At 33.5% G+C, this 12,436-nt stretch overlaps 1 protein-coding gene and 1 long non-coding RNA gene across 2 annotated transcripts; one reads left to right on the forward strand and one right to left on the reverse strand.

The window, feature by feature from the left end:
- Window positions 1-1,899: 1,899 nt before the first annotated feature.
- LOC131616967 (uncharacterized) lies at window positions 1,900-2,450 on the reverse strand. Its single transcript, XR_009288361.1, has 3 exons — window positions 2,271-2,450; window positions 2,080-2,142; window positions 1,900-1,939 (listed from the first exon to the last, which is right to left on the reverse strand). It is a non-coding gene; the product is annotated as an uncharacterized LOC131616967 (long non-coding RNA).
- An 8,314-nt stretch (window positions 2,451-10,764) lies between these two features.
- Window positions 10,765-11,388, forward strand: LOC131618672 (uncharacterized). The gene has a single exon (XM_058889846.1). It carries the CDS (start codon window positions 10,765-10,767, stop codon window positions 11,386-11,388), a length of 624 nt encoding a protein of 207 aa, XP_058745829.1.
- Window positions 11,389-12,436: the final 1,048 nt, after the last annotated feature.

The following is a 12,436-nucleotide window of genomic DNA, read 5'->3' on the forward strand; positions in this document are numbered from 1 at the left end:
CCTATGGAAGCAAGAATCAGAATTCATGGATGTTCTGAAGATCAAGCATATGTGAAAGTCTCTACTGAAATACTCAGGGAAGTCTTTTATTTATAAAATTCTTCTAGTATTAATTTCAGGGGGAGATTGTTAATCTCAGGGGCAGACATATTCACACAATGTCTATATGCTTATGCTATAGCTGTGTAATTGTCTTTACCCGTCTGCTCTTTCTGATCGCAAATTCATATCATTTATATATGTTTTTGTCATCATCAAAAAGGGGGAGATTGTTAGAACAAGATTTGTTCTGATCAATATTCTTAGTTTTGATGATAACAAGGATATGAATTTTGTATGAGATAATGTAGTACTCTAATACACTGCAATTTCCCTTTCAGGAAATATATAAAGAGTACGCACAATTCAGCGCAAGAAGCACTGACTCAGAAGGTTCAGCATGCAACATCGGAACATGGTCTGGCAAGACATCAGAAGATGGTCAAAGCAGAATCAGAACATGGGTCTATGGAAGCATCAGAAGAACTTGAGTTCAGAAGCAGAAGCACTGAAGTTCTCATGGTATCACGCTCAGAAGCACTTCAAGGTCAGAAGACAAGAAGATGCTCTGCACCAAGCTGTTTGACTCTGATGATATTCAAACGTTGTATACACAAACATCAGATCAGAACCAAGTACAAGATGGCAGGCTACGCTGACTGACAAAAGGAACGTTAGAAGCTATTAAAGGCAACGTCAGTAGACACAGCGTAAACAAGGCTCGAGGTAGTTGACAAAAGAGTGAAACATTATATGCAATGCTGTACGGAATACGCAAAGCATTAAATGCTCCCAACGGTAATCTTCTCAAGTGCCTATAAATATGAAGTTCTGATGAGAAGCAAATAGACGAATTCTGTGAATACTAACTTGCTGAAACGCTGTTCAAATCAAAGCTCACAAACTTCATCTTCATCAAAGCTCACTACATTGTTGTTGTAATATATTAGTGAGATTAAGCTTAAACTTTAAGAGAAATATCACTGTTGTGATTAAAGCTTTTCAGAAGCATTGTAATACTCTTAGAATTGATTACATTAATTTGTAAGTAACTAGAGTGATCAGGTTTGATCAAGAAACTCTAGGAAGTCTTAGCTTGTGTCTAAGCAGTTGTAACTAGAGTGATCACGTGGTGGTCAGGATACTCTAGAAAGTCTTAGCTTGTGTCTAAGCAGTTGTTCCTAGAGTGATCAGGTTGTGATCAGGATACTCTAGAAGACTTAGTCGTGGGCTAAGTGGAAAACCATTGTAATCTGTTGAGATTAGTGGATTAAATCCTCGGGTGAGGTAAATCACTCCAAGGGGGTGGACTGGAGTAGTTTAGTTAACAACAAACCAGGATAAAAATAACTGTGCAATTTGTTTTTATCGTTCAAGTTTTTAGACTACACTTATTCAAACCCCCCTTTCTAAGTGTTTTTCTATCCTTCATTAATTTCTTAATATCGATTAAAGAAGACTTGTATAATAAAAATTCAAAAAATAACAAACCTTGTTTTTGAAGAAGCAGACCATCAAACACTAGTAGTAGAATGTGGGAACCTCAAAAATTCCAACAGCTTCCCGAAAATTCCATCAAGCTACAGTTACTTTCACACCTTAACATCAACCACAAAATCAAACATGCAAACAAATTAATAAAAAAAAACACTTCTTATATTGCAATAATAAATTTATTTCAAAATGCATTTTTCATAACAATCTATTAATCATTACAAAAGAAGCTAATAGATGATAGCAAGATATAAAAAAGTAAAATTAATAGAGATAGTAAAAGGAAAAAAAATGATGAAGAAAGAATAAATAGAATAAATAGAACATACAAATACTAAAAAAGTAGTTAAGAGAAAAACTCATTGAGGAAATAGATATGTTATGGCTCATTGATGTAGAACAATGCCTGAAAAATAAAACAATGAAAAGAGGTAAGAAAAAAACTCAGAAATCTATAAGGCCTAACACTTGAAGATGAAGGTTAAAAATAAACTTTTTTAAGATCCGGAGGTTTCCATCACAGATCCATTGGTTTTGATTTCAAACCTGGTGATGATTTTTGTGGTTTTAATTTCAGATCTGGTGGTCCAGTCAGAAGCCGTTTCAGATCTGAAAGATGAATAAGAAGATAAATCCTTGGTAAAGAGTAATGAATAGCAACTGAAAAATAGAAAACAAAAACTCAATTAGTTAATAAAACATGAAAAATAAACAAAGTTTTGAATAAGAAACTTTACTCCATTGATGATGAATGAAATGATAAAGAAGATGATGTCCCCAGTTGTGAGGAAGAAGATTGAAAACAGAGAGAGTAGTGAAAAAGAAAAAAAGTCAGAGAAAAGGGAAGAGAGGTTTGAGAGAGAAGTGAGAAGGTTTGCAGTAATAACACGCCTAGGGAATAGCAATATAATTTTGAAAATCTGATATGCTTTCAAAGCAAAAAAATAGCATTAATAGAAGGAAAATAGAGTTTGTTATCAAAACAAAAGTTGGGCTTATTAGTTAAGACATCCATCCACGTGGTATCATTTGGAGCAAGTAGGGTAATTTAGGTATTTCAAGAATATCTTATTTTCTTATATGATAGATACTAATGTTTATGGAATTGTAGAAGTTGTGTTAGTTAATCTTGGCAAATCTTTTATTTATTACTGTTTTTTTTTTTTTAATTTCTTTCTGTTTTTCATATATGTGCATTTTTGCTGGTGGTTACTTGATAAATGCATATATATATATATATATATATATATATATATATATATATATATATATATATATATATATATATATATATATATATATATATATATATATATATATATATATATATATATATATATATATATATATATATATATATATACCGGCAGCCCTCGTGGCTTGTATTGACAATCGGCACTCTAATTGGTTGATGACAGGCAGTGACGTATTAATTTTGGTTATGATTTTGTGTTCTTGCTGAAACCTTCATATGCATATGCTGTGTAATTTTAGTGTTCAGTATTATTAGTTAGAATAAGTATATGGTAATATAATAGAAGTGAGACATCCATGAAGCCACTAAATTACATTGCTAGGCGTACTGTTCATTTTGGTTTATGTTCTGTTTTCCTAAAACTAATAAAATGTCCCGTTAGATCGAAATAGCCGAATTAAGTGGTATAATTAGTTGTCCGGAATTTAATGAAAATTTACGTGGTAGTTAAGTTTAATTAGTACTTTAACATGGTGATGTTCTTTTGTCGAAATTGTGATATTAATCGGTCGATTAAATTAATGGTTGAATTAATGTTCAATAAGCCTATTTAATTAGAATAAATATGAACTTAGTTAACTATTCGGTTTATCGGTAAATTACGATATCTTGAGAATTTAACCGAACAAATCGAATAACCAGTTAAGAAATAGAATTGTATCCGAATTAACCGGTTGAGTTGTGTTTTTAGTGACTTGGGAGTATAGCCCGAAAATCCGTAAAGTCGTGAATATTAAGGATTTAAACGGAAATTAGATAACCGGTAGTGACGCGTGATGTATCCGATTAATTAGAGAGTGTTAGGTGAATAATTTTGGGTAGTTGATAGTGTATTAGTGAGTTAATAAAAAGACTAATTCATAGAGAATTATGAGGCTAATGTGAATTGACTTAATGTGTTGATTTGTGATGACGTGCCAACCATGATGATAATTATGATTATCTTGTTTATATGAGAAGTTGTATAATTGCGATGATGTGTCGAAACATGACGATGTTTGTGATGATTGATAATATGTGATGTTGTATATATTTGTGATTATAATTTTGTGACTAAGTGAAGATGAATGATTAATTGTGACGTTGAATTACCTCTAATAATTGGTAATTATAAGTGACGTGGGCGTATGCCTAGTGTCACCTCGGTTTTTGGACGTGAACTGACTCTTCTTTTTATTTTTTTATTTTTTTTTAATTGCAAAAAGTAGAGAGTCGCCGCCGACTTTTATTTTATCCAATTAAGGAAAGGTTTATAAAAGAAATAGAAAAAGACCTTAAAGATATTTTAGGTTCGGGGGGTAAGTTATACAAAGGGAAGGTGTTAGCACCCTTTCTATCCATGGTTATCCATGGGCTCTTAATTGCTTAGCTCACTTGTTTGAATCATCGTTTGCTTGAAATGCTTGTATGTTGTTTTAAACATTTTGCAAAAGAATTAACTTTGTAATGATCTTTGTGCGGATATATACAAAGTGTTTATCTTTGAAAGATGTTTTGATAGTTTGAAAAAGATTTTTAACTTTGTAATAATCCTTGCTTGGATATATACAAAGTATAGTCTTTTGAAAGTTTATTTTGGAAAAACAGTGATGTGTGAAACATTTGTTGTTTTGTTTTATTTGAGCAAGCAATTAGGAGGTCTACCCTAAGTTCATAAGGTTCTTTCCTATTTCTTTTAGAAAATTTTTCTTAACTGGACACAAACAGAAATTTGAGTTGCATTTAAAACAATAGGATTGATTTGAAAAGAGTAACAGGGATTACCCTAAGAGATGCAAGTGTGATTGTGTTTTGTTTTCAGATATATTATCTTTGAGATTAGTGATCTAGCGCTTCAGTTTTATTCTTGTTATACACGCAGTTTTATATGTACAGGAATTAAAATGCGGAATGTAAAGTGCGGAAAGTAAACCTACGCTATTACATCGATTGTGCGAGAAATGTAAACTACGCTATTTACATGAAATTTGCAACCTAATACACTTATCTAAGAATTTAAATTGCAATAAGATAAAGGGAAAAGGTTTTTTTTTTGGATTTTTTGGATGGTGTTTTAATTAAAATTAAAAGCATAATTAATCTAATTAAAAGGTCAAAAATTAGAAATAAAATTTAAACCTAAAAAATTAAGTCTAAAATATTTCCAAGTTGTTTGTTAATTAATTTTAAAATAAAATTAATTTTTGTGATTTTTGAAATTGTTTTTAAGTTAATTAAGTTAATTAAACAAATAACTATACAAATAATTATACAAATAATTAACCTAGTAATAAAAATATGGTTTGTTATGTCCAAAAATTAGATTATAAAGATCTAAACCTAAATATAAAAGAGAAAATTATTTTTGGAGGTTTTGATTGGCTGAAAATTAATTAATAGCAAATATTTACATAATTACTAATTAATTAACCAAAATAAATTAATTGTGAAGAAAAATAAAATATTTTCATGTAAAAAATTAATTAAACATTTTATCAACCTAAAATTGAAATTAAAATAATTTTCTGACTTTTAAAACTATTTTTAATCAATTTAAAAGAGAAATTAAATTAATTAAAAGAAATATAGAAAAATTAAATAAAAAGATCATGTGTGGTTGATCTATGAAGGAGCATGGTGTGCTTGCGTTCAAGAGCGTGTGATAATGGCACAGTGATGATCCAAGGGCTATGGTTTAAAGCACATGATAATCTGGGGAAAGGGTAAAGCACTAGATTTGTGTGGTGACCAAAGTCAGACTGGCCCCACTATATCTTGCGTGGACCAATGAGAACTGAGAGAGGAAGAGTTGAAAAATTGACCAGCCAACGCCAGCATGACACGCGAGCGGAGTGAGAGGTCAGGTTTGACCGGCGAACCACGCTGGGACGCGTGGTCGTCTTCAACCTCCGGCTCCTTCAACTTTTTCTTTATGAAAATTGTGGCGGTTTTAATTGCCGTATTTTCTTCGAAAAACCGCCATATCTCTCCCACGTTCAAAACCTGCAAAAATGGAACCAAACAAAAACTAAAACAGCCCAGATCCACTTAATTTTGTCTCCTGAACACGAATATGTGGTTAGTTTTATCATTTGAAGCTCGCATCATGGAAAACGAAACATTTACATGTTTGAAGCTTAAAAATGGTAGAGCTTTAATACCACGTTAAAGCTTGCATGTAACCACCCAGATCCACTCTATATCATGCCATGAGTCCATTCAAATGATTAGTTTGTATTATAATTAAGTACACATAAGAAAACGAAAGCTACATGGTTATAAGTATGAAGATGATTATGCACGTGTTTGAGGTAGTTTCTATCACATGCTATGGTTCAATCCTCACCTATGATGTTACACAAGAGTAATGGAATGATTACTTTGTATTGATAGTAGTTGTAAATAGGAAAACAAAAATTACAAGTGTTTTGATATTTTTTTGAGTTTTGGTGAGTTTGTTGCAAGTTCTTTGGAAATCTTTTCGTGTCCTTTTGATGCTGATAGGCTTATGTATATATAAGCAATGATTTAAAGGTGATAAACTCCATGAGCTAAGTTTTTCTTGCATACTTGAGTACCTTGACTTTTATGGATAAAGCTTTGAAAAAAATGGCCATGGCTCCAATTTTCTCCACCCACTCTTGCCATAAGTCTCTTTGTACTCTCTGCACCATCTTTTAATCAATCTTGGCAACTCACACTAGAAACCAAATCCTTGGATAATATCTTTGATTATTTCTTTTTTAATTTAATTTTAAATGAAATAAAATTAAATCAAAAAATGCAATAAAAACCTCATGGGCCTAAGATTGGTCGTGGATGGCCTTAAGCAACTTAGAAACATGTTTGGATCATAAAAGATTAGGCCCCTTTGGAAAAAAATCAAGTTTGATCAATGTTGGTTTCATGTATTTTCCCAAAAAGTAGCCAACTTCAACAAGGCATAACTCCCTCAATTTTGATCATATGAAGGAGTTCTTGTACTTTTTAGAATCCTCAAGATGTCCTCTACAAGCCACTTTGGAAGCTTTTTTGCATTTGGAGAAGTTATCTTGATGTTATGGGCTTTGACAAAAAACTGCTTTTTGTTGACTTTGAAAATGACATGTAATGTCTTGGCTCATATCTCCCTAATGGTAAATCCAATGACCATGGGACAAATTTCATTTGAAAGATAATTGAATTTCCTTCCAAATGAGCTTTCATTGAAATTTTTCTGATGAACGAGGAGAGAGTTATGGCCAGTCAAAATTCAGTTGACTTTTAGGAAAAAACCCTAATTTTGAAACTTGGAGTTTTGTCGATTTCTGAACTTTTCTTGATGAATTATGATCAACCATTGATCAAATGATGAATCTTTTGACAAAATATGGATATTGACAAAAAATTGCATTTTTGACTGTCTGTTGACTTTTTGGTCAAACTGGTCGTCTGTTGACCGTTTGAGTTGTTGACTGTGCGTCCAAGCGAATCGAAGTTTGAAAATTTGTCTGGTGGTACTTTGAGACATATGGATATCCATGAAATCCATTTGAGGTCTCAAAAACTCGTTCTCCTGAAAAAAAAACCAAAAACCCTAGTTAGGGACTGTTTGTGTAGGAGACAGTTAGGCGTAGCTGATTTTTTTGCAGTGTTGAGTCTCTGTTGATCACGTGATTATCAAAAGACTTCTAGAACAAAAATCTTGGAAATTTGAAGTGCGAAAGATTGATTTGACTGATGGTACAAACACGGACCATTGCGCTGATAGCGGTTTTGACTGGTAATTGGCTGTCCGGGTATTAACGTAACAGTTAAAGTGAAAACTTAACAGTTAAAGTTAATTTTTCTTTTTGTTTTTGTTGTGTTAATGGTGAAAAATTATTTACATGGTTTGTTAGAAAAACAAAAACATAAAAATATATACTGTACGCGAATGAAATTATCGATAATAACATTGAAAAGGATTTAATGCATATAAATAAAAATTTAACTAGCAATAAACACGCATAATATCATCTCAATAATTAAACGACGGTACAACAGATAATACAATATTTAATACTGACTGTACAAATATTACATAACAAAAAATATAACGAACAGTACGACAAATATAATGAACGGTACATTATTTTGAAAGCGACAGATACGACAAACTTTAAGTATGACGATTAAAGATCCATGCTATAAACAACAGTATATAGATGTACAGGAGTGTAAACATCCCAGGTCCGCATTTTTCAAGACTATGCAGATAGAAAAAGGACATGATCACCACAAAAACAATGATGACCACAAGAAGAAACGTATCCACCCACTTTGCCATTTTTTGCCGGGGAAGAAGAGAAAATGATTAGGAGATAGTATGATAGAAATTTGGGAGATGAGTGAAATTTGATGTGAGCAATTATGGAAAAAAATGAGGAGTATCTATAGAGTGAAAAGAGAGAGATAAAGACGTTGGGGAATGGAGTGGTACCGTAAAAAGGGAAAATTTGAATAGTAGTAGGATTTGAAAAAATATGGTAGGTTTTGAAAAGAAAGGGGTATAGAATAAAGTTAGGATTTGATTTGAAAGAAAGATATTTGAAAAGAAAGGAAGATATTTGAAAAGAAAGAAAGAGATTTTGAAAAAATAATATAGTATAAAAATAAAAATTAGTGGGAAATAAAACCAATAATAATTTAATTGTTACCAGTATAATCTGAAATCCCAGACTCTGCGCCTGCAAATTTTAATTCTGTACCAACTGTGTCAGCATTATTTATCTGAAAATAAATCTCGAATAAACAGTGTATGAAGTGATAAACTGTATTTGGCGTTTATGTAAGAATAAATTCAACAGCGAACCAAAATACTGTATAAAAAATTCTAAGAATTGAGTATTCATAAAATCAGGATATTTATGAAATAAAAATCCAAGATTGTATAAAACTTCAAATTTTTAGACAGAAGTATGTTGACTTCTCTTTGAGAAAAAACGCGGGCAAATTTTGGGGTATAACACCTAGTGATGATATGTGATTGTGATGAGTATGATGTGTTGTCTTGTTTGTAGAGTCACATTTCATATGCATACTCTATGATGGCCTGAAAACTATGGCAAACATGACGGCTTGAAAACTATGGCAAACATGACGGCCTAAAAACTATGGCAAACATGACGGGCCAAATGGCAATTGGTGACGGCGGCTGAAGCTCTGATTGGTACCACATGCATATACATGAGTCATGTCCCATTTGTCTTATGTGATTCATAGTTGTGACGTTTTATGACGATATCGTGATTGTATATTGTGACTTGTTAAATGATAGAAGTATGTGAAAATGCGAATTGATGATTTTATGTATAGTATGATGATGTCAATATTTCTGACTGCGATTAAGTGAATATGTCTGGTGTGACTTATATGTGATGTTTTATAATTAGCCGTATATGTGATGTTTTGTAATTAAATGTATGTGTGATGTTTTGTGACTAGATGAGCGACTTATATGCTGTGATGTTTTGTGACTAGATGAGTGACTTATATGCTGTGATGTTTGAGACTAAAATTGTAATTTATACTCGTGATGTATCATGATTTGACTTGCAAGTGAATGACTGATATGTTTATATATAATTGATGTGAATGTGAAGTGTTGTGACTTATGATGCGATGAGAAGTATGTGAGATTTGTGAGTTAGTGAAAGTATGAAGTGTATGGAAATATTAATACTGGTGATGTGATAACTATATATGTCTGAATCCTAATATACAATTTATCATACACTCACTTATATGATTTGATATCTCACCCTTTTCTCTTGTTCGCCGTTACCTTTACATTGGTAACGTGCAGGTATTCAAGTATGATGATTTAGTTGCCGTTAATCAAGTCGGTTGTCGCACTGATACGTAGCACTCGGGGGGACGAGTTATGATGTTTATGATTTTGTTGTTTTACTGTTTTATCTTAGCTGAATATGATGTTATTGATTCAAAGATTGAGAACTATGATTCCGCCATGTTCTAATAAAAGAAGTTATTCTGTTTTGAAAAGTAATATATGCTGAGTATTTTGTTTAGTTGGTTAAAAGAAAGTGCTATGTATCCGCTGAATGCGATTAAGTGATTTATTGTGAAATGAATATGTGACGCCTCATTTGTTTGTCGAGAAATTTTGAAACTCTGATTCTTGTATATTTGCCGGGTAGAAATGGGGTGTTACACCTTTTCCAATAATTCCTGGTAGACGGCTATGCTATGATGGAATCAGAACGTCTAAATTGGTTGCGGAAAAATCAATCAAAATTAAGGGTAGGTAAATATAACAACTTACAGCATCAACCTGATGTTGGTGTATCAAATCAAAGTACAAAACAAGGAAAAAAGGTGGTTTTACCTTCTACATTTGTTGGGAGCAAGATATATATGGACCAGCTGTATTTTGACGCGATGGCTATTTCAAGTAAGTTGGGTTTCCCCGACCTTTTCATAACCTTCACCTGCAACCCAAATTGGCCTGAGATCAAACGCCAACTTGCTCCTGAGAACTTAACACCACAGGACCGTCCTGATATTGTATTGAAGGTCTTCAAGATTAAATTCGACCAACTACTTAAAGATATTACAAGGAAACATATTCCCGACCGCGTTTTGGCATGTAAGTCTTGAACTATGACATATTTTAATACATTACTTAGTTCTAATCACGGTTTAGTATTATAACAATTAATATGTGATTGCAGACATGTACACCATCGAATTTCAAAAAAGAGGCCTCCCACACGCACATATTTTAATTTTCCTACATCCTCAAAGTAAATATCCTACTCCTGCAGATATCGATCGAATAATTTGTGCAGAAATACCTGACCCTACAACACATCCTGCACTGTAAAACTTGGTAAAATCACATATGATCCATGGTCCATGTGGGTTAGCTAATCAGAATGCACAGTGTACTAAAAACAACAGGTGCACTAAGTTCTTCCCCAAAAAGTTCATTAAAAATAGTGTTGTTGATTCCGATGGATACCCTCTCTATAGACGACAGTCATCTACTCACACCATACAAAAAAAAGGGGATTCATTTTGACAATACGCGTGTTGTCCCCTACAACAAGAAATTACTACTCAAGTACCATGCTCACATTAACATGGAATGGTTTAATAAAAGTACGTCAATCAAGTATCTTTTCAAATACATACACAAAGGACATGACCGAATTACCGCATTAGTTGTTCATAACTCGGCACAAAATGGTTGTCCTAATGAACCTGTAGATGAGATAAAGCAGTACCTTGACTGCAGGTACGTATCCCCCTGCGAGGCAAGTTGGAGAATCTTCTCTTACAGTATACATGGACGGCAGCCGGCAGTTGAGCGCATGTTTTTCCATCTAATTGGTGAGAAGTCCGTCTACTACCCAGATCATGCCCGTATGGAAAATGTCTTAGAGGAGGCGAGTGTCACGGAATCTATGTTTACTTCGTGGTTAGTTGCAAATCAGACCTATGAGGGTGCGAGACAATTGACTTATGGCCAATTTATCACGAAGTTTGTTTACCATAAAAGGGAAAGGGCGTGGAAGCCACAGAAAAAGGGTTACACCATTGGACGACTTATTTGGGTTCCACCCACAACCGGATAGTTGTTTTATCTACGCCTGATACTGACGGTTGTAAAGGGTCCTACAACTTATGATGATATCAGAAAGGTCGGTGATATACAATATGACACGTTTAGGGATGCGTGTTTTCCATGGGCTTCCTTGAAGATGATCGGGAATATATTGGGGCCCTTAAAGAGGCAAGTGAATGGGGCTCTGGTCATTACCTTTGGAATTTGTTTGTTGTTATGCTTTTGTCAGGAGATGTGAATAGACATGCACATGTGTGAGAGCAGTCATGGATTTTACTATCAGATGGTGTATTGCACCATCAAAGGATTCAGATTAACGACCAAGGTGGGAATTTATAAACTCATTAACTACAATGAAACAAATCTGTTAGTGACTTTATAAAATACTCTTACTCATGTTGTAAAACACCGTAACTAAGTTGTGTGCTGTATGATCTGACTATTAATGCTTTTATTTTATGCAGCTCTGACGTTGACGGAGAAAGAACTGATGGATCTCTTCTTGATTGAGATAGAAAAATTGTTACAGTCCAACAGAAGATCCCTTAGGGACTTTAAGCCTATTCCATATCCCGACAGTTATGTTTTGGACCAGCTTGGGAACAGACTCATTTATGAAGAACGGAGATATGACGTTCAAGCTATGCAGGACGAGTGTGTTGCACTGCACGTTGCAATGACAGGTATTGCGTACACGATATGATTTAGATTTTGGAACATCACATTATATTGATTTCATGGTTTAATTGAAAGTTTTCTTCCACAAATATAGATGAGCAACGGGGAATTTTTGAAAAAGTAATGAGCGTTGTTACATTGCAAAATGGTGGTGTTTTTTTCCTCCATGGTTACGGCGGAACTGATAAAACTTACATGTGGAGGACGCTCGCAAGTGCTATTTGGGCCAAACACGACATCTGCCTAACTGTAGCAGCAAGTGGCATTGCATCCCTATTGTTACCTGGTGGGAGGACTGCTCACTCGAGGTTTAAAATACCTGTGCTGACTTTGGATAATTCAACCTGCAACATTACTTATCTTGAAGATTCTGCTGATCT

The sequence above is a fragment of the Vicia villosa genome, linkage group LG7 (genome assembly GCF_029867415.1).
Source record: "Vicia villosa cultivar HV-30 ecotype Madison, WI linkage group LG7, Vvil1.0, whole genome shotgun sequence".
NCBI classification, from domain to species: domain Eukaryota; kingdom Viridiplantae; phylum Streptophyta; class Magnoliopsida; order Fabales; family Fabaceae; genus Vicia; species Vicia villosa.

Excerpts from the sequence above, each read along its gene's own strand:
- LOC131618672 (XM_058889846.1), top strand. The coding sequence starts at position 10,765 with ATGGATACCCTCTCTATAGACGACAGTCATCTACTCACACCATACAAA.